We start from the raw sequence: 26,944 nt of genomic DNA, 5'->3' as shown, positions 1-26,944 counted from the left end.
ATTAAAATTTTAAAACTAGATTGCAATATTAATACCTCAAAAGGACTAGAGAGCTTTGAAATCTGCTCATCACTAGGAGGTTAGAGGGAAGAATTTCAGAATCCAGTTGGCTGAATGGGGAAAAGTAAAAACTACATATTTACACGTGACTCTCTTGAGACTTCTCATAAACTAATGTTAAGTAAAAACTTCTAAGACCCTAAGGCTGGGGTGCCTGGGTGGCTCAGGCAATTAAGCATCTGGCTCTTGGTTTTGGCTCAGGTCATGATCTCAGGGTGGTGGGATTGAACCCCACATGGGGCTCTGCACTCAGCATGGAGTCTGCTTGGGATTCCCTCTTTTCCTCTGTCTCAGCCTCTCCCTCTGTTCTCTCTCTCTCTCTCTCTCAAAATAAATAAATACGTCTTTAAAAAAAAAAAGTTCCTGTGATTTTGGACTTCTGGCCTCTGAAACTGTGACAGAATCAAAATTTCAGGTGTTTTGAGCTACCCAGTCTGCACTATTTGGTTATGGCAGTCCTAGGAGACAAACACATCCAGGAAGGCTGCCAGGTGGATGTTTTCTTTGCTCACAGCTCCCTTTCAATTCCAACTTTGTGTCCACTGTTCCCTCCTCTTGAAGGGCCACCCCAGCCAAAGGCTCAGGGCCTTTTTGCTGCCCCAGCCTGGCCCCAAACCTTTCAAGCCAGCAGCACTCCCTAATCATCTTTAGCATTTCCCATTCCTCCTAACCTGTCACCTTACTGAAGTACTTAATTTTTATTCTCATCACAGTGCTAACAACAAAGAGCATATTAAGACAAACTTCTCAAATTGCAGCAGTGGATTTGGAGCAGGTAAATGCACTGAACAAATATGAAGGAAGGGGACATTCTGTTTGCATGGGGTTTTAAGATAAAAATGAGGATTTCAAAGCCATTTTATGCTTATGGCCATTCAGAGCTATTCATTCACCCAGTTAAGTTCTACTAAAGGTCTTCAATGGACCACACTGTTCTTAACATCAGGGATGAGCAGAAAAGAAGGGGCAGATGGTTCTTTTTCTTCTGGAGCTTATATTTTAGTAGACAGAAACAGAAAACAAGTAAACAGGATAACTTAGAGGGTTATGTGTGCTGTAAAGGAAACCAAAGGGAAGCAATGTGCCAGAGTGACTGGGAGGAATGCTTCCTTAGGTTGGGAATTCCAGAAGGTCTCTCTGAGGAGATGACATTTAAGCTGAGACACGAATGGCAAGAACAAGCTAGGCATGTTCTGAAGTAAGAATAATCTCAACCAAGAGAGTAACAAGTGCCAGGGGACAGAGGGGACAGAAGTGGGACTCAATGTGGCGCATTGGGGAAGAGCCAGAGGCAGCTGTAGCTGGAGGGCGGTAGGCAAGGGGAGACAGGAGAGATGCACAGGTGGTTCAGAGTGGAAGGCAGACCATGATGACAGGTCCTGAGGGGCTTGGCTTTTGTTTTAACCATAAGGGGAGGTCATTAGAAGGTTTTAAGCAGGGGAGTAGCTTGATACAACTTACACTTTAAAAACAATCCCTCTGATTGCTGTTTGGAGAATATGTGAGGAAAGAAGAAAAACAAAGAGGCCCGTTAGGAGGCCAGAGGTTCTAGATGGATCCTCCAGATCATATCTTCTCCCCAATACAAAAGTAGAAGGGACAAAGGAATCCAGACTCATTTTTCTTAGAGATCTGACCCAGAGTGGCAGTTTCCAGCTATATCCCACAACCACAATTCAGTCACATGTCCACATCAAGCTGCAAGGGAGGATGGGAAATGTACTCTCTAGCTGGGTTGTCAGGTGCTCCAAAAAACTCACACATTAATTAAATAATGGGTGAAGGGATATTGGTGACGACTAAGTCTTCCTCACAAGATTTTTTAATTTATTGGCGTAGTCATCTGTTACAGACCAAATTGTGTCCCCTCCAAGACTGACATGTTGAAGCCCTCACGCCCCAGTACCTTAGAATGCAACTCTGTTTGGAGACAGGGATTTTGCAGAGGTAATTAAGGTTACATGAGGTCATAAGGGTGCGACCCCAATCCCATATGACTGGTGTCCTTATTAGAAGAGGAAGAGACACCGGGGATGTGTACACACAGAGGAAAGGCCATCTGAGGACACAGCAAGAAGGCAGCCATTTGCTAAAACTCTAAGACAACCAGAAATATCCTATTTGATAACCAGTTATAAATAAATGTGGCTCTGAGTTTCCTTTGTAAACAAATAAATCCATGGCTTTGCCCTCAACAGCCTGGGACTGAAGGCTATACAGTTGGCCCTTGAAAAATGTGGGGGTTAGGAGTGCTGACCCCCTGTGTAGTCAAAATTCTGTGTATGACACTTAACACCCCCAAAACTTAATTAGTAAAAAATTTGTGTATAACTTTTAACACTCTGAAAACGTAATTATTAACGGCCTCCTGTCGACCAGAAGCCTGACCAATAACATCAGTCAACACATATTTTATATGTTATATGTATCATATATTGTATTGTCACAACAAAATAAACTGGATAAAAAAGGAAAACATTAAGGAAATCACAAGGAAGAGAAAATATATTTATAGTACCACACTGTAAAAAGTCCATGTACGAGTGGATCCATGCATTTCAAACCCATGTTGTTCAGGGGTCAACTGTATTTCCCTTTATATACATAAATTATTAAGTCATGAGTTAACTGGTTAACTACATATATGTATGACAGGGTCAAAAATTTAATAATATACTCAGATGTGAACAAAAATACTTTATTTTCCATAACTGGTCTAATTTTTTCCCAAGCTCCAAAGTTGAACAGGATGACAAAGTTCACTCAGAGGACAGTGAAGCTCCAGAAGATTCTCCAAGGACCAGGGTGCCTGGGTGGCTCAGTTGGTAAAGTGTCTGACTCTTGATGTTGGCTTGGGTCATGGTCTCAGAGTTGTGGGATCGGACACCACATTGCGGTCTGTGCTGGGTGTGGACCCTGCTTGGTTTTCTTTATCTCCCTCTCCTTCTGCCCCCACTCTGCTTATGCACTCTCTCTCTCTAGAAATAAATGAAGAAAATAAAGAAAAAAAGATACTCCAAGGGCCACTGTGTACACTTCTGAGGTTGACCCTTTCCTTACTGCCATGAAATCCCATAAATTCCTGTTCACACAGAATCCATTTGTGGCTGAAAGGAGAAGGGAGAGCAAGGGTCCTTCAATGAGCATTTACTCAAGAGTATTTCCATTTGAAACAGAATGGTTGAACCAGAGGACTGAGGTACCTATAATAGGCAAGTTTGAGCAATACCTCGGCCTCCAGCCTTGCTCCCTAGCTTAGTTCAAACAGTTTTCATTAAGTCTTCCCCAAATGTGTAGAGCTAGTAAAGGCACCACCTATACAGCAACCCAAAGCCATCATGTTCATCAGAATCCAAGTTAATGATGGTTTTTTTAAATAGAAGCCCCTGACTTTTTCAAGTTTCTGCATCATTTTCAGCAATTAGTGTTAACTTCATATTAAAAGCAGCTCTAATATTAGCCCAGAAAAGACCATGTTTGCTCTTCTCCTTGGGCCATTCCAAGTAAGTCCTCTGTGTCATGAGAGCCCTCAGCTTGTGATACTTGCTGGGAATGCAGTTATGTGGAATGGGTTCCAGCAAGATCAGGATTAAGTTATTAGATCCTTCATGAAAGAGATTATGGTGGGCAAAGTAGAGTTCATAATGGCACCACTCACTCTGGACAAAGTTAGGTGACAAAACAAAGATGGACTTGTAACTTTTCTCAATGCAGTTTATGATATTTTCCACGATGCTCTTGCCAGGAACAAAGTTTCTCTCATGGAGACAAATCCTTATATCTTCTTTTTCTAGGCAAGGTACCAGTTCATTCTTTACCCAGGCTGAATCATGTTCACTATATGAAATAAAAGCATGGAACTGGAGGGTTCTTTGGAGTTCTTCTAAAGGTATGTTCCTTGCCCTGTGCCGGGTCTGGGTCCACTGACACACCATCCTGAGATACCAGGGCAGATCAAAGTAGATACAGAGGGCGGTCACAGTAGCAGTCAACACCAGCATAGTGACCCCAATGGTAATAAGCAGCAGAGTTGTGTTGCAGGATAACTGAGACACGTGAAAGTCCTTCAGCAGGGTTCCCTTGTAGTTTTCTGGATAGTCACACCTGTAAGAATCAGACCAACCTTCTACTACTTCACGGGATACTTGGCCTAGACTTTGGACAAATTCTCTGAGCTCACATGTGCATTGGAATGGATTGTTCCCTGCTCTTATGGACCTAATCTTCTGGCAGCTCTGGAAGAAATCAGCTGATGGGTTGGAAATTGAATTAGAGTCAATGATCAGTACAGAAAGGCTGCTAAAAGTACCACAGTCTGGAAGGTGGGCTAAAGAATTGGAAGCAACATTGAGTTCTTGCAAAGCTTCTAGTTTCATGATTGGTTTAGGAATGCTCCTTATTCTGTTATCGTGAAGATCAACTACCTTGACCTTGGGAGGTAAACATCTGAAAACAGATTCAGTAAGTATATTTGAAGACAAATTTAACACGACTATACTCCCAACCCAAGTGCAGTCTCCATCATGGCTATCATATTCCAAAGAATTCCCACTAACATCCAATATTTCCAAAGATGTCATATGCTTAGTCATGAGACTTACTTTGTAAAGGTCTTCTAATTTATTCTTTCGTAAGATAAGTGTTTCCAATCTAACAAGTTGGGAACAATTTTGAAAAATACTATCTGTGAAAAGATTCTGGGTAAAGTTCAAAAACTTAAATGTGTTTGATGGCGGAGGACAAAGCATGTGTATAAAACGTGTATCTGATATGGTTAACATCATAATATTCATCTCAGAAAAAATTGTGTATAACACAGTCTGTGAATAAAGGAAAACCTCATTTTTAACATGCTCTATTTTCAATGCCTTCAGTGTTGTTTTAGAATAATGAATATCTTCTTTTTGAATTTTGTCAAATATTGTTAAATTATAAATATTGAGATATTCTACAGGTTTGGGCCAAAGAGATCGAAAAATTTCAACTAGACATTTCCAAGTTGTTTTCATATGTCTTAGAGTAACGTTCAGTAATGTTGGACCTCTAGTGAGTCCCGATGAAAACTTAGTGAATAGTTCACAATTATCATCATTCAATTCAATATTAGTCAGTTGTAAGCATACTAAACTATTAACTAATATGTTCACTTGGACAGAGAAGAGCTGATTTGGATGAAAAACAAGGTCAAGTGTTTTTGTATTCAAAATTGGAAGACTTTCTGTTTCATTTGCATAATATCTTTCTAAATCCAGAAGGATATAATTTAGACGCAGATGAGCAATTGGTAGCAGATCTAATTGTCGTAACTTTGTAGCACTTAATCCTAAGAAATGTAGTTGTGTCAGGTTGCCAAATTCCTTACAGATGGGCAGGACATCAAAGTCATTGAATGAGAGGTCTAAATGCTTGAGACTTGTGACAAGATGGCAGGATATATTCTGTAACTGATTGTGAGATAAATCCAAATATTCCAAATCCTGGTTGAACTTGAAAATTCTAAAATCAAGGCACCAGATTCTATTATGAGAAAGTCTCAAAACTTTAAGCCCTGAGAGATAGCTCATGTCAGAGACATGAAGCTCAGATATGTGGTTCTGAGACATATCTAAGATTTTCGTTTTTGGTGGCAGGTTTTTTGGGACATGAGTAAGTTTCATATTTGACATGTCCACGGCAAATTCACTCTCTTCAGAAAACTGGATTATGTTTCCAACTATTAAGGTCACAAGGCATACAAAGTGAAAGCTTCCTGTGATTGAATCTTTGTCTTTGGTCATGATGTTGAAATGGCTATTCCCCAAAGGGTTGTTGCTGTTCTTCAGAGCATCTTGATATGTGTCCAAATTCTAGAAATATAATACACATGAAGATGTATAAATATTGATGATTGCTCTCCAACCTCCACTTGCAAAACACAAAATCTCAATGATCTTTTCATTCACTGTAAGAGTCATTTCTGTCCACATAGTTAAGTGTGATATTTTCCCAGTTACGTATCTTGTTGGTACCAGGGGAGGCAATACAGACCTTATTACCCAAGAAATAAGGTCTGGGCACTCTCTTAGGGGTCCACTCAGGGGCTTGGCTTTGTTTCACCCTCTTCAGAACTTTCTCAGGGCTGGAGCAGGCTGCTCGGTAATGTTTATTGAAAATCTTTAAAGGTAAACATACTAGCCATAGGTACCTAGAACAAGCAATAACAAATGTGACAAATAGCACACACACGAAAAAGCCAGGGAAGGAAGAGAGATACAGGGGGGAAAAGTCTTTGTAACACCCCATGTTTACCACAAAATGTAGAGAGATACACATATGTCCAGGGCCATATGGAAGCTCAAAAGAGATAAGAAAATCCTCAACTTTCATCTCTGACTGACCTTTGACTCTGTGAAGACAGAAGGGAAAGACTAAGGCAGAGTTGTAAATAGCCAGGATAAGCATTGAGGAAATGCATCAACACAGAGCCAATCTACAAAAATCAGAAGTTTTCTTTTATTTTTTCCCTAGGTGTTTAAGAAAATCTCCATCAAAGCACTAACTAGTCATAAGCTAATGGAGCAGAGAAGTCAATGGCCACACATAACAAAGAATACAGTCCTTACACAATAGTTTAGAGCAGTCACTAAGCAAACAACCAACAACACCCCGTAACACGTAGCAACAACAGACCGTGGGAGAGAGAATCGGAGTTACCACCTTGTTATATTTCCAGAGTTACCACATTATAATATTCAAAATGCCTACTTTAAACAATAGAAGGCATGCAAATAAATTAGAAAGTATTATCCATTTATAGGAGAAAAAAAGAACAAAATTAGAGAAGTGACACTACCCAACTTCAAGACTTCTTATAAACCTACAGTAAACAAGACAGTATGGTATCAGTGAAAGAATGGACAGAGAGATCAATGGACCAGAATAAAGAAGTTAGAAATAGGCCCACACAAATATAGCCATCTGGTCTTTGACAAAGAAGCAGAGGCAATTCCGTAAAGAAAAGACAGTCTTTCCAACAAATGGTACTGAACTATATATAAGACATCCACATGCAACAAAAAAAGGTGGGGGGAAGCTCTAACACAGAACTTACACTTTTCACAAAAATTAACCCCAAATGTATCATAAACCTAAATATAAACTATAAAACTAGAAAGCTTCTAGGGGATAATATAAGAAAAAATCTAGCTGACTTTGGGTTTGGAGATGACTTTTTAGATACAACATCAAAAGCAAAATCCATGAAAGAAAACATTGTTAAAGTTGGACTTCACTAAAATTAAAATTTTCTACTTTGCAAAAGACAATGAAAAGACAGGCCCCTGGTGGGGAGAAAATATTTACACAACACATATCTGATGAAGGACTTGTGTTCAAAATATATAATGAACTCTTAAATTCAGCAATAAGAAAATAACAATTTAAAAATGGACAAAAGTTCTGAACAGTGACCTCACAAAATAGCAAATTAGAGTATGATATGATACTCAATATCATATGTCATTGGAGAAATGCAAACTAAAATACTGAGATACCATTACATACACATGAGAGTGGCCAAAATCCTGAAACACCAAATATTAGTGAGGCTCTGGAGCAACAGGGACTTTCATTCATTGTTGGTGGGACTTCAAAAATGGTATAGACACTTTGGAAGACAGTCTGCCAGCTTCTTACAAAAATAAATATACTCTGACCATATGATCCATCAATCACACTCCTAGGTATGTACCCAAATTAATTGAAAATCTAGTCCATAGAAAAAGTGTGCATGTAGATGTTTATAGCAGCTTTATTCACAACTACCAAAAACTAAAAGCAACAGTATGTCCTTCAGTTGGTAGAAAGGTAAACTGTGGTACATCCATACAATGGAATATTATTCAGTGCTGAAAAGAAACGAGTGGTCAAGCCACAAAAAGTCATGGAGGAACCAAATGTATATTTCTAAGTAAAAGAAACAAATCTGAAATGGCTACAATTCCAACTCTGTGGTATTCATAAAAAGGCAGAACTAAAGAGAAAATAAAAAGATCATAGAGGATTTTTAGGATGGAGAAGCTGTTCCATATGATGTAATAGTGGATACAGGACCTTCTGCATTTGTCAAAGTCCATGGAACTATTCAACACAAAGACTGAATCCAAATGTAAATTATGGACCTTAGTTAGCAATAGTATATCAATTATATAATGTACCACACTAATGCAAAATGTAATAGGAAAAGCTATACACAGTGGAGAAGGGGTATATGGAAACTCCTGGACTATTTGCTCAACTTTTCTGCAAAACTAAAACTTCTCTAAAAAAAAAAAATAGAGTCCATTAATTTTAAAAGAGGAGAAGTATATAGAAATGTAACAAATTCCTGCATATTAATTTTGTATCCTGCAATTTTACTGAATTCGTTTAACAATTCTATTAGCTTTTCGGTGGACTCTTTAGGATTTTCTCCATATAGTATCAAGTCATCTGCAAATAGTGAAAATTGTACTTCTTCCTTACCAATTTGGATGCCTTTTATTTCTTTTTCTTGTCTGATTGTTGCGGCTAGGACTTCCCGTACCATGTTGAATACGAGTGGTGAGAATGGACATCCTTGTCTTGTTCTTGATCTTGGAGGCAAAGCTCTCAGTTTTTCACTGTTGAGTATGATGTTAGCTGTGATTTTTTCAAATAAGGCCTTTATGATGTTGTGGTTTGTTCTCTCTAAACCTATTTTATTGAGGGTTTTCTTTAATGAATGAATGTTGTACTTTGTCAGATGTTTTTTCTGCATCATTTGGGTTGATCATATGGTTTTTATCCTTTATCTTAGTGTGATGTATCATGTTGATTGATTTGCAAATGTTGAACCACACTTGAATCCCAGAAATATATCCCACGACATTGTGTTGAATCATTTTTGTAATAATTTAGTTTGTTAATATTTTGTTGAGAATTTTTGTATCTATTTTTCTTTGATACTAGCTAGAGTTCTCTTTTTCTGTTGTGCCTTTATCTGGTTTTGGTAGCAGGGTAATTCTGGTCTCATAGAATGAATTTTTGAGCTTTCCTTCCTCTTCTATTTTTGGAATAGTTTGAGAAGAATAAGTGTTAACTCATCTTTAAATGTTTGATAGGTTTCACCTGTGAAGCTTTCTGGTCCTGGACTTTCGTTTGCAAGTTACTGACTCTGTTTCATTGCTGGTAATCAGTCTGTACAGATCTTCCACTTCCTTGGTTAACTTTTTTCCTGGTATTTTATTATTTTTGGTACAATCATAAATGGGATTTTTTTCTCTTAATTTCAAACTGAACAACAGAAAAAATGGATAAAATCCATTTGTAAACTTCCAAAACTGAATCTGAGAAATTGAAAATTTGAACAGACTGATTACTAGCAATAAAATTAGATCCATATTAAAAAAAAACTCCCAGAAAGCAAAAGTCCAGGAATAGATGGGTTCATAGAAAAATTCTACCAAACTTTAAAGAAGAATTAATATCTGGTCTTCTCAAACTATTCAAAAAAATAGAAGATGAAGAAAAGCTTCCAAATTCATTCTATGAGGCCAGCATTACCCTGAAACTAAAACCAGATAAACACACTACCAAAAAAAAAAAAAGAAGAAGAAGAACTATAAGCCAGTATCTCTGATGAACACAGATGCAAAAATCTTCATTAAAATAAAGGCAAAATGAATCTAATAATAGATTTTTAAAAATCACTCACCACTCTCAAGTGGGATTTATTCCAGGGATGTAAGTGTGGTTCAGTATATGCAAAGCAATTAATGTAATATATCATATCAAGAGAAAGGATAAAATTGCATGATCATTTCAATAATGCAGAAAAAGCATTTGAGAAAGTGTAACATCCATTCATGACAAAAATCTCAAAAACCCTCAAATCAAAGTAGGTTTACATTATATAATTGATAATGAAAAGAGATTTATTTTGTGAATGGAACAACAAAAGACCCTGAATAGCCAAAGCAATCTTGAGAAAGAACAAAGCAGAGGTATCACTGTCTCAGATTTCAAGATATATTACAAAGCTATAGTAAAAAAACAAACAAACAAACAAACAAAAAACTGGACTTGCACAAAAATAAACACATAGATGAATAGAACAGAATAGAGAGCCCAGAGCTAAGCCCACATTTATATGGTCCATTCATCTACAATAAAGGAGTCAATACTATACAATGGGGAAAAACAATCTCTTCAAAAAATGGTGTTGGGAAAACTGGGCTACTTCTTATACCACACACAAAAATAAAATCAAAATGGATTTTAAAAAATTTTTAAAAAGGGGAACCTGGGTGGCTCAGTGGGTTAAAGCCTCTGCCTTCGGCTCAGGTCATGATCTCAGGGTCCTGGGATTGAGCCCCGCATCGGACTTCCTGCTCAGCAGGGAGCCTGTTTCCACCCACCCCCCCCCCCCCCCCCCCGGCCAGCCTGCCTCTCTGCCTGCTTGTGATCTCTGTTAGAAAAAAAAAAAATAAAATCTTAAAAAAAAAATAGAAAAAAAAGGAGAAAAAGAAATTAATAGAAATGGTTTCTGAAGAAGCACAGGCATTGACTTAGTAAACAAAGGTTTTAAATCAACTGTCTTAAAAGTTAACAATATGACTATGGTCTCTTCATTGGCTTAGAGGATACTTTATTCTCTTTTATTTTTTTTAAAGATTTTATTTGTTTATTTGAGAGAGTGAGAGAGAGCATGAGAGGGGAGAATATAAGAGGGAGAAGCAGACTCCCCATGGAGCTGGGAGCCCAATGTGGGACTTGATCCCAGGACTCCGGGATCATGACCTGAGCCAAAGGCAGTTGCCTAACCAACTGAGACACCCAGACACCCACTTCACTCTCTTTTAAAAGGCAGTCCTTTATCCCTCCAAAATGTGGTATCACTCAGTTTGATAATCTAAAATTGTACAAAAAATTGTTCCAGAAACTGTAAGACATTCTTAAGAGTCGACACCAGTATTCAGTGTGGCACTAAACTCAGCCATCTGCTGCAACGAGTGACTTTTCATGCGTAAAGGGTTAACCAACCCAATTAACTCTTTCTCCAGTGACTAATCTTACCAATGAGTAATTTTCTAGCTCTTTTCTGAAAACCTGACACGTGTAGAATGTCCCCTGTGTTACCAGAAAACATTACTTTTTGGTAATGGTAAATAAATGGTAAATAGCATCCATGTTAAAAGGACTGTGTATGAACTATATAAAACAAAGTAAGAAGATGGTGCTGTATTTCCTCTCCTACATCTTTCCACGAAAAGTGGACCAAATGTGACTTATTAGGGCTTCTGAATGATTAGATGAGTGTGAGATAAGCTGCTGGTGGTCGTTGTGAAGCCATGCATGCAGTTAGTCAGATTTTCAGATCCTTAACCAAGGCATGGCCAAGGCAACATGAGATAACCATTTATCTTATGGGGGGGGCACCTAGGTGGCTCAGTTGGTTAAGCGTCCAGCTCTTCATTTTGGCTCAGGTCATGATCTCAGGATCCTGGAATCGAGGCCCACATTGGGCTCCATGCTCAGCAGGGAGTCTGCTTGAGGATTCTCTCTCCTTCTTCCTCTGCCTCTCCTGCTCATGCTCACATGCTCTCTTGCTCAAATAAAAGCAAATAAGTCTTTTTAAAAAAGGAATGGGGAGGAAGGTGGCTGACAGGTTGGAAGGTCCATCCACCTGTGGCTTGATGTCTGAATCTCTGTGGTATATGAAGGACAAATCCTTCTGTGAGGGTAGCAATTGGAATAAAGCCAAGTTTGGGCACAAACAAGGAAGAACCCCCACCTTCCTCCCCCTCCATGAACTGGACCTCAGAAAAACCAGTTGTAGTGATGATACCTCTGTTCATGGAACCATATGAGAAGATACGATTAAGGTACACCAAACTGGACATTTATGACAGGCTGAGGGGTAGAAGCAGGCACAGCAGCCCACGGACACCATGTTTGTGACTGAGACAAAGCTGCGGAACTATAATTGTGCAAAAGATCATGCAAGAATCTATTCCCAGAGACCAAAGACCTAACCCTAACTCATGGGTCTATACCATTCCAGCTTTGATCTGCATGGAAAAGCATTTATGAGCCCCTGCAGGGAGCAAGAGCTAGCAGGACAGGGAGGGTTCCACAGCTGCCTAATTCCCACTGTACCCTCCTAAAAGCAGCAGTTGCAGCTGTGATGGCCAGAGGGCAGAATCCTGCACCAGAGTGCCCACAATCACACCTGCCTGGAACCACCTACAGGTAGACGTTAGAGGTACTCTTACAGATCGGGAAGAGGCAGATGAGATAATGCATATACTCCACCCTTTGTGGTCATAGGAAATTTCTTTAGTCACAGGATCTCATTATTTGACACAATTCCCATAAAAATGGTATGTGTTTTTCAATTCACACTAGACCAAAAGCAACAAATTGAGAGAGACAGGAATTGGCATTTGATAATCTGAAAACATCAAGTCCCTACAGCTGACATGCTGATAAAACAGGAAAAGAAAGTGAAATATTAAAAAGTATATGTCAATCTAAAGCTGCTGTATGTATGGGGTAACAGTTTCCCCAGAACCCAGAAAGTCTCACTGTACTACAACAGATTCTAGGCACTGATGTTCATGTCACTGTTGCCAAGTGATTGAGAAAAGATTACCTATCTGAAGGGTGGAGGCAGGGACACGAACCCACACATGACATACTTGAGACTAGAACAAAGGGTTGGATGTGAGTTTTACTCTACCCTATTCAAGAGCTGATCTGCACAGGTAAACATCTAGAAGCTCTCAGGAGACAAGAGCAGACAGCATTTCTTAATATTGTTAATATTAATATTGTTCCTTGCATAGCAGGAACAATTGAAAGCAGATGTTGACTACTTGTTCAGTTTTATTAACAAAAGGATCCACAGTTCATCACCTGAAGGTATACTGGAAATAGTAAAACAGTTAAGAGATAAGTAGGGTTTCCATTAACCATTCTTTGGGAGAGAAAAACTCTTCTGGGATGGCATATGCCATTACAAAATGGCATATGGTTGGTTAAAAGTCCCTAGGGATACCCGAGTGGTTTAGTCAGTTGAGCATCCAACTCTTGGTTTCGACTCAGACTCAGGTCATGATCTCAGGGTCATGAGATCAAGCCCTGCCTCAGCTCTGCACTCAGCATGGAGTCTGCTTGAGATTCTTTCCCCCTCCTACTCTTACCCACTCTGATCCTCCCCCCAGCCCCCACCGCTCACACACACACACACACACTCACACACTCTCTCTAAAATAAATACATACATACATACATACATACAATTTTTAAAAGTCCCTCAGTGCTCCTCTTCTAGAGCCTCTCCCAGTTGCCACCAAAACACCTAATAAAACACAGAAACTTTTAAAAACCCACCTTGCCACCAAAAACAAAGAAGGATAGAAAATTAATGGTAGGATCCAAAAGCATCTACACCCATGAAATGGTGTCAGGAGCCTTATTAGGGAAAACCTGTCATACTCAAGCTTTGTCTCATGAAAATAGACTCCTTGACAAATGATGGGAAGGAATTTTGTCCCTCCCTCTGTTTGCCTATCTCTGTTTGCAGATGTATGATCTTATAAAACCTGTCATACTCAAGCTTTGTCTCAGGAAAATAGACTCCTTGACAAATGATGGGAAGGAATTTTGTCCCTCCCTCTGTTTGCATATCTCTGTTTGCAGATGTATGATGTTATATGTGGAGAGTCTGAATGACTTCATGAAAAAAAAACTGTTAGAATTATTAAATTCGCTAAGGTTGCCAATTCAAAACCAACATACAAAATGTTGCATATCTATGTATTAACAACAAACTATCTGAAAAAGAAATGAAAAATATCCCATTTACAAATTAATCAAAAAGACTAAAATATCTGGGAATAATTTTAACCAAGGAAATGAAAGACCTGTATACTGAAAACTAGAAGACATTGATGAAAGAAGCTGAAAATTTGTCTACAAACAAATAGAAAGATATCCTGTATTCATGGATCAGAAGAATTATACTGTTAAAAAGTTCACACTACCCAAAGCCATCTATAGATTCAGTGCAATCTTTATTAAAATTCCAATGGCATTTTTCACAGAAGTGGAAAAGAGAATTCTGAAATTCATATGTAATTACAAAAGACTCTAACTTGCAAAGCAATCCTAAGGCAGAACAAAGTTAGAGGCATCACACTTCCTGATTTCAAACTATACTACAAAGCTGTAGTAATCAAAACAGTATGTGTTGGCTTAAAAACAGACATGTAGACCAGTGGAACAGAATTGAGAGCCCTGAAGTAAATCCATGTATATACAGTCAACTAATATTTGACAAGGGAATCAAAAATACTTGATAAGGAAAATGTAGTCTCTTCAGTGAATAGAATTGGGAAAACAGGATATGTGCATGTAAAAGAACTGGATCCCTATCTTACCCCACTTTCAAAAAAGCTTACTCCAAATGGATTAAAAACTCAACCAAAAGACCTGAAATCATTAAGTTCCTAGAAGAATATATAAGGGAAAACTCCCTGACATTGGTCTTGGCAATATTTTTTTGGATCTGACACCAAAAACATAGGCAACAAAACCAAAAATAAACAAATGAAACTACATCAAACTAAAAAACATCTGTACAACACAAAAAACAAGCAGCAAAATGAAAATTCAACCTATAAAATTGGAGAAAATATTTATAAATCATGTTATCTGATAAGGGATTAATATCCAAAGTATATGAGGAAGTAAGACAACCCAATAGGAAATATTAAAATTAATATTAATATTAATAAATTTTTAAAAAGAATTTGGTTAAAAAATGGACAGAAGCCCTGAATAGACATTTTTCCAAAGAACACATACAGATAGCCTATAGTACATCAGAAGATGCTCAAGATCCCTGATCATCAGGGAAATGCAAATCAAAACCACAATGAGCTATCACCTCACACTCATTAGAATGGTTATCAAAAAAACCCAGAAAATAACCTGTGTTGACAAGAATGTAGAGAAAAAGGAATCCTTGCACACCACTGAAGGTAAACTGGTGTAGCCATTGTGGCTAACAGTAGTTTCCTCAAAAAATTAAAAAGAGAATTAACATATGATCCAGCAATCCCACTCTGGGCATATATCCAAGGGCAATGAAATCACTGTCTCAAAAAATAATGGATCACCATATTCATTGCAGCATTATTCACAATAGCCAAGACATGAAAACAACATAAGTGTCCAATGACAGATGAATAGGTAAAGAAAATGTGAGGTACATATAAAATGGAATGTTATTTAGCCATAAAAAGAAGGAAAGCCTGCCTTTTGTGACAACATGGATAGAACTTGAGGACATTATGCTAAGTGAACTAAAGTCAGATTGAAAAAAATAAATACTGTATGATCTCATTTATATGAGAATCTAAAAAAGCCAAACTGATAGAAACAGAGAGTAGAAAGGGGGTTGTCAAGGTCTTGGAGACAGGGGAAGTGAGGAGATGTTGGTCAAAGGGTACAAGCTTCCAAATATAAGATGAATGAGTTCTGGGGATCTACTGTGCAGCATGTTAACAGTACTGTTTTATATTCTTGAGAGTTGCTAAGAGAGCAGATTCTCACAACTGAAAATAAAAGGTATTTATGTGAGGTGATGGATGTGTTAATTAATCTTACTGTGGTAACCATTTTGCAATAAATATATATATTATATATATATATAATATATATATATTGCAATAGGTATATATAAATATAGATACATAGAGATATATATGTATCAATTATCATATTATAGGTCTTAAATTTATACAAATCAATTATATCTCAATAAATCTGGGGGGAGAAAAAGAACTGAATAAGAGGTAGGGAGGCACTTGAAGGTGGGTGCATATCGCATTCTGAGATGTGTAAGCCATACAACAATACTTGTAAAAGGGCAAAGATAAGAGAGCTGGGGGGCTGTATTCATCAGGAATTACGGTTTGTGTATGTAATACTCCATTAGGTAAAAGGATTAGAGAGTCTACTACTTCATACTGGTTAAAACAAATAGGTCACAATGAAAATACAACAGATAAAGACACGCAATGAATAACTGCATCAAAATTTACAAAGCAGAAATGCTCAAAACACAAGGAGATAGTGATAGTGAAGACGTGTAGTGCATTTCTCTAGGTCACAATTAGATCAAGCACATAAGGTAAGCATATGGGGATTTGAATAAAATAAATAATAAAGGATTTAACAGAGTCTTTGAACCCATGAAAAAAGAATACTAAGTCCCCAGGTTTCATGAAGCATTTGCTAATATTGATTATTAAGTCAAATAAATTTTTGCAGAAATTTGTAAAGTCATTTTTCAGACTACAAAATAAACTTTTTAAGCCATCTTTTTAAACATTCTAAACATTTTCTGGATCAAGAAAATCACATTTTCAATTACAAACTTTAAAAATTATGAGATCCCAATTACCAGGTCCTAGGGTAGCTCTATTTTTAATTTTTTGAGGACTCTCCACACTGTTTTTCAAAGTGATTCATTCACAACAGCCAAACTATGGAAAGAGCCAAGATGCCCTTCAACAGATGAATGGATAAAGAAGATGTGGTCCATATATACAATGGAATATTACTCAGCCATCAGAAAGGATGAATACCCAATGTTTGCCTCAACAACTGGAGATTATGCTGGGTGAAATAAGTCAAGCAGAGAAAGTCAATTATCATATGGTTTCACTTACTTGTGGAACATAAGGAGTAACAAGGAGTATATTAGGAGAAGGAAAGGAAAAGTGAAGGGGGGAAAATCAGAGTGGGAGATGAACCATGAAAGACTATGGACCCCGAGAGATAAACTGAGGGTTTTAGAGGGGAGAGGGTTGGGGCGATGTGTAAGCCTAGTGATGAGTATTAAGGAGGGCACATATTGCATGGAGCACTGGGTGTTATATGTAAACAATGAATCTTAGAACACTACATCAAATACTAATGATGTATTATATGGTGATTAACATAGCACAATAAAAAAATAAAATAAAAATTATGAGAAACAACAATGTGGTGTGCACAGATTCTAGCCTCCTCTTCTTGCTCTAAATCCCCTAAATGATGGAGGAAATAATAACGTGCACATGCACGCATGCACACACACACACACACACACATGGTCAGAAAGAGAAGTCTTTCAGGGAACTGAAAGCAAGAGAAGTCTCTGAAAATCACAAGCAGATGGGACTATGATAGGGCACTAGCTTTTCAAAGATGTCCATCTCCTAATCCCAGAACTTGTAAATATGCCATTACATGGAAAAAGGGAATTCAAGTTGAAGATGAAATTAAACTTATTAATTCACTATTCTTAAAATAAGAGGGTTATCCTGGATTATTCAAGTAGAATCAATGCAATTACAAGGGTCCTTAAAAACAGAAGGAGGCAGAAGAGGTCAGAGTGATGTGATGTAAGAAGGGTTTGAGTTGCCATGAGGAAGGGTCCATGAGCCAAGAAATGCAGGTAGAATTCAGAAACTCAAGAAGGCAAGTAAGTGGATTCTACCCTAGAGCCTCCAGAAGGAATGCAGCCTTGTCAACACCTTTACATAAGCCCAACAAGACCTATGTTGTAGTACTAACTTATGTAAGATAGTAGATTTTTTTTTTTGAAGCCACTGAATTGTGGTAATTTGCTGCAACAGCAATATGAAATTAATACACACTAGTTTGGTCCACCCTTCTGACAAACAGACTATGAAAGCAGATCAACAAGCAGTTTGACATGGAGTGTCAACCACAATTTGGGTTGCACAATCAAAAAGCATGACACTTACAAAATAAACACCATGATAAAAAGGAACCAAACGCAAGATATAAGAGAAGCTAACACCCATGGAAACAGACAGGGGCACCTGGGTGGCTCAGTGGGTTAAAGCCTCTGCCTTTGCCTCAGGTCATGATCCCAGAGTCCTGGGATCGAGCCCCACATAGGGCTCTCTGCTCAGCAGGGAGCCTGCTTCCTCCTCTCTCTCTGCCTGCTTCTCTGCCTACCTGTGATCTCCATCTGTCAAAAAAAAAAAAAAGAAAAGAAAAGAAAAAGAAAAGAAACAGACATAAAAGAGCAGAATAGCCATTGATAATAGATAGACATCCTCAGTGAGAGAGAAGAATTCTTAAAAGGAATGGAGTTTTAATTTCATGGAAATTAAAAACTTAAAAATTGAAATGGAAAACTCACTGTATGAGTTGAATTACAGAGTGACAATGCTGATGTGAGAGGATTTGTGAGATGGAAGACCAGGAAGAGAAATTTTCCCAAAACACAGCACAAGAGGCCAAAGTGATGATATATAAAAGAAATACTAAAAGACTTGGAAGACAGATCCACCATCTGAATTACCAGAGGACAGACTAATCTCTGAAAAATAAACTGAGTCCCCCCACCCCACAATAAAAGGACAATAAGGGGGATGCAGGAAGGAATACTCTGCAAAGAAGGTAGGAAAATTTAGTGCTAAATTCCAATTAGTATTGATGATAAAAATTTTAATAACAATGTGGAACTAAAATTGCCAACAATTACAAGGGAGTTAGTAGACAGTGGGAGAGAGGGAGAGAGTGAACTAAAAGCATGCTATGATCCTTGCCTGATTAAGGAGAATCTATAGATAGATCCAGTAAATTCAAGATGTCGCTAGAAAAATACAAGTCTAAGTATGTATATTAAAAATTAGGAGTAATTACTAGAAAAACAAATAAAAGGGACAAATTCCAATCATTTGGTGGTGGGGAGAAGCTCAGAATGAAGAAATCCTAATCCATTTGGCTCCTTACTGAAGGAATAATATGCAATGATTAATTAGGGTATTTCTAATACTACAAGAATGACTTATTATTACTAGCAAATCTATGATAATAATACATCAATAGATAAAAGGAGAAAAAGAGATGAGCATCTCCACAGATGTTAAAAATTCACTCGTTAAATTCAGCATTCATTTCTGCCTAAAAATACAACTTTAATTAAAGTAGATATTGAAAAGATACTTTGAAAATTTGATGAAAAATATATTACCTAACTTAAACATCCCACTCCCAAGGCATTTCTGTCAAATTCAAAGTCAAAAATGCTCACTGTTATTTAACAGTGGTCTAGATGTTCCAGCCATTATAATTAAGGTGGGGAGAGAGAAGGAATGAGAGACAGAAATATTAGAATACAGAAAATAAATCGATCACTGTTTTCAGATATATGAATGTTAGCATGGAAAATCCAAGAGAAGTAATGGAAAAACTGTTAAAACCAGTAAAAGGGAATGAAAAAGTGGCCAGTACAAAATAAATTATTTTTTGAAAAGGAAATCTAATTTTCCAAAAATAGTGGGTTGTCAAGTAAATTATGGTTATCTCCATATAATTAAATATTACCATTGGCCTTTAAAAATGATGAAAAGTTAATTTCATGGGAAATTGCACACCATCTATATGTAAGTGACAAAAGTTTATTTTTAAAATGGACAGCAAAAAGTATGTACAGATACATGTGGGTAAATTAAGATACATATCAAGATACTAAGTAATGATCTCTACATGGTGGGATTATAAGGGAGTTTTATTTTCCTCTTAGCTTATTTTCAACATTCAAAATTAAGAAGAGCACATTGTTGGGGTGCATGGATGGCTCAGTTGGTTAAGAGTCTGAATCCTGGTTTTAAATCAAGTCATGATCTTGTGAGATCGAGCCTCCCATCAGGCTCTACACTGGAGGTGAAGCCTGCATAGGATTCACTCTCTATCCCTCTGCCCCTCCCCACTGCTTGCACTCACTCTCTCTCCAAAAAAAAAAAAAATTAATTAAAAAACTAATTAAAAATTATAATAATTTTTAAAATAGTTTAAAAATTAACTAATTAAAAATAACTAATTAATTAAAATCTAAAATTTAAAAATATGTAAAAAAGAAGAGCACATTATTTGCTCAGAAAATATATCAAAGAATTAAAAAGCAATAGTTAATAATAGGAATTACACCCAATCTCACAAAAGATAAAAACGCTCCCTATGTTTACTGCAGCATTATTTACGAAAGCCAGGATATAGACGCAGCTAAAGTGTCCATCCATAGATGAATGGATAAAGAAGATATTTATACAGTATTTATACACCTCAACATAATTACACTTGTTATTTGCAATAACGTGGAGGGACCTGTAATGCTAAGTGAAGGAAGTCAGAGAGAGAAAGACAAGTACCATGATCTCACTTATACGTAGGATCTAAAAGACAAAACAAACAAACAACAAAAAGTAGAAAACAGACCCAGAGAATAAACAGGCCCTTGCCAGAGGGGAGAGGGGTGGGAAGAATGGGCAAAATGGGGGAAGTGGAGTTGGAGGTACGGGCCTCCAGTTACGGAATGAATATGTCAAGGTGATAAAAGCTACATCGTAGGGAATATAATCGATGTCATTGTCATAGTATCCTATGGTGACAGACGGTAACCACACTTGTGATGAGCATTGCATAACATTTAAACTTGTTGAATCACAAAGTTGCAAACTGATACTAATGTATTAAAACTAATGTAACTTTGCCTGTCCACCATACTTGATTTTTTTAAAAATGCATATTAGAGAAACCATAAGAGACTCTTAATCTCACAAAACAAACTGAGGGATGGGGGGAAGGGAGGGAGTGGGGAGAGGGTGGTGGGGTTATGGACGTTGGGGAGGGTATGTGCTATGGTGAGTGCTGTGAAATGTGTAACCCTGGCGATTCACAGACCTGTACCCTTGGGGCTAATAATACATTATATGTTTATAAAAAATTAAAAAATTATTTTTAAAAATGCATATTAAACAAGCCAGGACATAACATTTAGATGAATCACGTTCTGAATCTCAGTTTAGACAGACCCAGTAAAGAAGTTATTTGAATAAAAGAGGGAGAAGGGATTTTAAGATGGACCCAGCATTAGATTCTATTAAAAAAATAATAAATGTTCATTTTTGATAAATGCTTTGGCCATGTAGGAAAATGTACATCTTCTGGAGATACAGAATGAAGGGTTTACAGAGGGAATGTTAGGACTTCTATAATTTAAGATATTTAAGCACAAAAAGATAAAGTGATCAAATGGGACTTTTTATTTCTTAAAGATTAAAAAAATTATGATTATTTTTACCTACCAAACTGGGAGAATTAAAAACTATAATGGCCAGTATTGGCAGGTGTGACTAAAATAAAAGCTTTTGTTTATTACCAGCAGAAATGAAAAACTAGTACAAACTTTCTGAAGGACAATTTGTTCTCAAACATAAATTCCTTAAGAACATGTTCATCCTTATTTTAGCAATTACACTTCTCAGAATTTTTTCCTAAAGGAATTATCAGAAATACACATAAAAATATTACTCTGAAAATGCTTGTGACATATGAAAAATTGAAAAAAATGATATTGTGTAGTGTAGAAAACAGTTTAATTAGTTATTGTATACCTATAACATGGAATATCAAGCAGCCTCAAATATTATACTTTTGAAGTAATAGAAAATGTTATGTACATATAATTTATACTTATATTAAATATAAATTATAAATAACATAATGAATAAAAGAATACAAAATCGTGTATGTAGTAGGACTCGAATTTTGTAAAATATGATTAAACCCTGACAAAATATACAAAGCCTTAGGCAAAAGAGAATAGAAAGAAATATATCAAATGCAAACAGTGATTATTTCTGGATCTCTGAATCATAGATATTTCATTCTCTTTCTCATACTTTTGCATATAGTTGCAAAATTTCTAATTTTGAACATTTTCTTGACTCAAAAGATTTGTCTTAAAATATAGCTAATGTAAACATATTTTATATATATATATTTTAAAGATTTTATTTATTTATTTGACAGAGAGAGAGAGATCACAAGTAGACAGAGAGGCAGTCAGAGAGAGAAAGGGGGGAAGCAGGCTCCCTGCTGAGCAGAGAGCCTGATTCGGGGCTTGATCCCAGGACCCTGAGATCATGACCTAAGCCAAAGGCAGAGGCTTAACCCACTGAGCCATCCAGGCACCCCAACATATTTTCTATTTAGAGAAACATGCTTGCATTATTTGGAATTTTGATACATACAGAAAATTTCTTCCACACGGTAGTGGATCATTGACACTAGTTGGTGAGATACCCCTCCACCAGGTCTGTGTTCAGGGGACTGAAACTCAGCCACCATGTAAGAAAGTGGACTAGCTGAGAACATCCTACCCGCCTCCCCCCACCCTCCCACACACAAATATTGCTCCAAGGGTATTTATATCCTCAAGCAGCTCCTACTGTATACACTTAACAAGACAGCCAGGAGCTTTTCTATTTAAGCAAAATAAAGGAGAGGGAAAAGAGGAAGAAGACGGTCAGAGAGTACATAATTTGTTTTAAAAGGAGGTAAAGAGATCAAAGGTAAAAGTTTTTTTTTTTTTCTTTAATGAATCCAATAAGAAGAGGGAGAAAAAAAGACAGATGGAAGCTCTGTTTCGAGGGGGGAGAAACAAAAAAAACTCTGGTGGATAGGTTCTATGAACATTAAAACTACGAAAAAGACACGATGAACAAAACATTGAGATAAATGCGAGTCCGTGGTTAAGTCAAGTAAGAAAGAAAGCACGACATCGCTTTATTTGCCAAGGTTTAGGTTAGAGACCTGGAAGAAAGCAGCACTAGACCCATCCCTGCCACTTCCTCCGTTTAATAAATGTTTATTTAATGGCTGTGCCAGGTGTCAGAAGCTGGGGATAGAGATAGGAAGAGCGTTGGCCTAATCCCTGCTTTCCAAAGTGCTTCCCCATGAGTGACAGATACGAAGGAACCACTACAGCCCCAGTAATGAGGGGGAGCAAAGGCTCAGGTCTACTAGAAAAACGCGTAACTCGGGCTGGGTGCCGCGCAAGGAGCAGAAACTGCGGTAAACGTCCGGAAGCAAGCAACGAGAGGGAGCGGTGAGAAATGCAGACAGAAATCGACGAAATGACATCAGTTAGTGTCTTCCCTGAACTATGGCGGCAAGTTCCAGTGCTTTTTACCTCTCTTCAAGACAGCCGTGAAGACACCCCACTTTTCACCGTTCTTGGAAATGAAAAGGACGGCCGCGACTTTTTTCAAAGGACACTGAAACTCCTCTGGCCAACATTCCAAAGAAGGGTTACCCCTCTCCTGTGCCATCGTTGGCATTTTCTCGCATACTTGAGGTCCTTCTGCCATATTTTGGGCAATCCACGAAAGCCTGCTCACTTACCGCGGTGTTCCTTTCCCAGGAGAAGAGGAAAGTCCTTTCCAAAACGCAGGGGAAAGCGAGCGCCTGACCGAAGGCAGGTCCTCGGTTTAAGCCAAGCGGTGCCACAGAAACGATTTTGTGCCATCTGCTGAGCCTTCCTGGAATTACACCGACGTAGGAATTTCCTTTCCAAAGATCACGTGAAAAGTCTGTGGGTCAGCCCTATTTTCTGGGCTAAGGAACTCCAACCGCAATCCAGTCTTTAAATTCGTGCGAACAGACGGTTTAGGACGATTTCAGTGGGAAGGAAAAGGTTCCTTCTAAGGGAAGATTTATCTCTGAGAGTATGCAGCCGCTGTGTTGGGAACAGTCACCAGAGTGGAGCTACTGAATGTGGGGTGTTTCCAGGGATCAGCCCAGTTAACATTTCCAAAATAACTGCAACCACCGTTCTCAAGCTATTTTGGAGCATTGCTTCAGCTGGATGAGGTACTTTAAAGTAAAAGAAGCTTAGATCCATTAGTGTGTTGATAAAAAATCAATTTTCACAGAAAGTGTAGTAGTTGATATATATGTATATAGCCACACCTGGGGGAAAGTTTCATCCTGTTTCCCCACACTCTGACCAACATTTGGTATTATTAGATGCATTAATTTTTTTTTTACTATTAATCACATATCTTCGGCTTTCATTGTGTTCTACGCACTGTGTTATTGGCTTTTTATGCCATTGTCACATTTGATGGTAATAACAATCCTCGGGGTCGATATGATTGTGCCCATTTTGTAGATGAGGAAACTAAGCCTTAAAGGCTGCAGAATTCACCCAAAGCACGCAGCTAGGAAGGACCACTAGATGCATTAATTCTTAATTCTAGGATAATAAATGACACTGAGGTACTGCAGGACTAAATAAAAATCAATTTTCTAAAGGCCATTTGGAATGATTTTAGAATAATCAACAAAGGTTGCTACAAAAAGAAGTACCAGACACTTCAAGCAGCAAGGATATCCGATTCCCAAGGCTTGCCACCTAATCAAAAAGAACTGAGCAGGGGCGCCTGGGTGGCTCAGTGGCTTAAGCCTCTGTCTTCAGCTCCAGCCATGGTCTCAGGGTCCTGGGATCAAGGCCGGCATCTGGCTCTCTGCTCAGCAGGGAGCCTGCTTCCCCCCACCCCTGCCCCCACCTCTCTATCTACTTGTGATTTCTGTCAAATAAATAAATAAAATCTTAAAAAAAAAAAAAGAACTGAATGTATGAGTTAAATAATTATTCTATAATCCATCCCGCTGTCCGGCATTACCTCATCTTACGAAAAACAAGTTAAGACCCTATGATTTGACCCATAACAAAGTGAGACATTTGGGTAAGAATCACTTCTGCTTTTGGGAGGAAGGGAAAGGCTAGCTTCTTACCGTTCGTTCTTACTCATCAACCATAATGGGAAGTCTTCTCAGGCCTGGGGAGAAACCGCAAAGAGAGGCTGGGTCTCTGATGGGTCCCCAAAAGAAAGAATTAGGGAGCCACAAGATATCTGGGGCACTGGGAAACTAGCTTCTTGAAACAGGAGAGGAGAGAGGGGCCAGCTGGGGGTTTAAGGAAATTTCAAACAACACTGGACTGAAGTCTTTAAGAAAACACACACCCATGTTTACATACACGACACACGTGCACACACGTAAACCCATCACTGTAGATCTCCTACACCGCTCCATGATTTAACAAACGCTCGTAAGGACAACTCACGATGCCGGTTTTTGGAAACAAGGAGACTATTCCTGTTGAGGCTGTTAGAATTCAGAGAAATGTCCTTAAGGAGATGATAAACGCACAGAAGTCAGCTTGTACAGTACACAGGGTCGCAGTGGAACAGACTGGGCTGAACTCACAAAACTAAGGACATGTTGGAAAACTCGCTTAACTTCACAGAGTCTCCATTCATTTATCCCAAATGGGAATATTTGGGATTTTCGGGGGGGAGGGGGTAGATAATGAATATAAAATGGCTGGAATTGTGCTTGACACAGAAGTTATTTTAGTAAGGAGGTTTGGAATTCTATACAAGCCGTACATTTGTACATGTTGAAATGGAAAGACTTCAGGATGTACTACTAAGTGTAGAAAAGCAAGAGTGGAAGAGTACGGAGAACGTGATATCGTTTACATAAAATCTGGTCTGTCGGATGTTTACTTAGGTTATCTTCTGGCCAGGCACTGTTCTGAGTGCTTTACAAATATTAACTCCCTTTACCCTCATAAAGGTGCTGGGAGATAAATCCTATCTCTATCCCCACTTACACTGGGGGAGACGCCATAGGGTGACTGTCCCAGGTTGTGCACACCAAGGCGGGGGTCTGAACCCAGGTGAAATCCCGCCCCAGCGACTGTGTGCTTCTGCATCACACCAGGTGCCCCGGAAGATACCACGTGTCCTTAGACGACACACAGAGGAGAGACAGAGAGAAAGACAGTAGATGGTCTGAGGCTGGAGCTTTGCAGCCACAAGCCAAGGAATGCCTAGGACCGTCGGAAGTCAACAGCATTGCATCACCTTGATTTTGGACTTCCGGTCGGCGGAACGGGGACAGAGTGAACCTCTCTGTTGTTCTAAGGCACGCAGTTTGTGGGGATTTGTTATGACAACCACAGGAAACTGTTACCGGGCTCTACATACATATGCTGGTATATGCATAAAAAAATTTTTTTTCTGGTATATGCATAAAAATCTGAAGAAACTGTTACCTTTGAGCAGACGCGGCAAAGGAGAAAGATTTTTATTCACCATCTTGTGCTCTTTTGTCCTTTCTTGAATTTTTTTTACTAGGTACATGCATTAGCTTTATTTTAAAAAATAAAACAGTGGCAGGGCACCTGGGTGGCTCAGTCAGTTAAGGGTCTGACTCTTGATTTCGGCTCCAGTCATGACCTCAGAGTAGTGGGATCAAACCCTGAGTCGGGGTCTATGTTCAGCACAGAGCCTGCTTGTCCCTCTCCCTCTGCTTCTCCCCCTGCTGTCAATCTCTCAAGTAAATAAATAATAAAATCTCTTAAAAAAAAAAACAGTGTCATTTTGAGATAGGTAAAATAACAATCTAAGAGTGACAAATATACTGTCCCAATACACACAGAGCAAAACATTATTTTTTTAAATTTTTTTATTTTTGAAGATTTTTATTTATTTATTTGACAGGTAGAAATCACAAGTAGGCAGAGAGGCAGGCAGAGAGAGAGAGGAGGAAGCAGGCTCCCCACCAAGCAGTGAGCCCGATGCGGGGCTCGATCCCACAACCCTGAGACCATGACCTGAGCCGAAGGCAGAGGCTTTAACCCACTCAGCCACCCAGGTGCCCCGCAAAACATTATTTTGATGATTTTTACTTTTCAAAAAACTGCCTTTCTCTTTCCCTGAAAAATCAATCAATAAATACTTGTGTCTACCAACAGCTTCAAAACAAGCTATATGAAAATTATATCGTAAAATATACAAACCACTAGAAATAAAATTGGTAACTTAAATATTGCTATCAAAATCCAAATCTGTTGAATAAAAAAAAAAGACAAACTATATTCAGGGGCAAAGATATTTGCAACACATATAACCACAAAAGGATTAAAATCTAAAACATA

The 26,944-nt window shown here is 38.2% G+C and overlaps 2 protein-coding genes across 4 annotated transcripts in view; both read right to left on the bottom strand.

The window, feature by feature from the left end:
* TLR1 (toll like receptor 1) overlaps positions 1 to 23,407 on the bottom strand; it is a 33,835-nt gene extending 10,428 nt beyond the window's left edge. Inside the window, exon 1 of the mRNA XM_032853370.1 lies at positions 23,338 to 23,407. The gene's annotated coding sequence lies outside the window, so the exon portion shown is untranslated. The remainder of the gene's footprint in view (positions 1 to 23,337) is intronic.
* TLR6 (toll like receptor 6) lies at positions 2,991 to 23,431 on the bottom strand. 3 transcript variants are annotated; one of them, XR_004382156.1, is made up of 3 exons: positions 23,338 to 23,425; positions 13,360 to 13,420; positions 6,114 to 6,244 (listed from the first exon to the last, which is right to left on the bottom strand). XR_004382156.1 is itself a non-coding variant. In XM_032853345.1 (2 exons), the coding sequence occupies exon 2, from the start codon at positions 5,835 to 5,837 to the stop codon at positions 3,456 to 3,458; it is 2,382 nt and encodes a 793-aa protein (XP_032709236.1). In that variant the 5' UTR covers positions 5,838 to 5,906; positions 23,338 to 23,431; the 3' UTR covers positions 2,991 to 3,455. The 3 variants fall into 3 exon arrangements, 2 of the variants coding, with proteins under 2 accessions (XP_032709236.1, XP_032709226.1); XM_032853345.1 differs by lacking the exons at positions 6,114 to 6,244; positions 13,360 to 13,420 and adding an exon at positions 2,991 to 5,906 and having other exon boundaries at positions 23,338 to 23,431; XM_032853335.1 differs by lacking the exons at positions 6,114 to 6,244; positions 13,360 to 13,420; positions 23,338 to 23,425 and adding exons at positions 2,991 to 5,906; positions 6,088 to 6,103.
* Between the last annotated feature and the right edge of the window lie 3,513 nt (positions 23,432 to 26,944).

The sequence above is a fragment of the Lontra canadensis genome, unplaced genomic scaffold (assembly GCF_010015895.1).
Source record: "Lontra canadensis isolate GAN:19392208 unplaced genomic scaffold, GSC_riverotter_1.0 scaffold1, whole genome shotgun sequence".
NCBI lineage: Eukaryota > Metazoa > Chordata > Mammalia > Carnivora > Mustelidae > Lontra > Lontra canadensis.
This window is presented reverse-complemented; position numbering and strand designations above follow the sequence as displayed.

Bases quoted from the DNA above. Each gene is read 5' to 3' on its own strand.
- TLR6 (XM_032853345.1), bottom strand. From the start codon at position 5,837: ATGACCAAAGACAAAGATTCAATCACAGGAAGCTTTCACTTTGTATGC.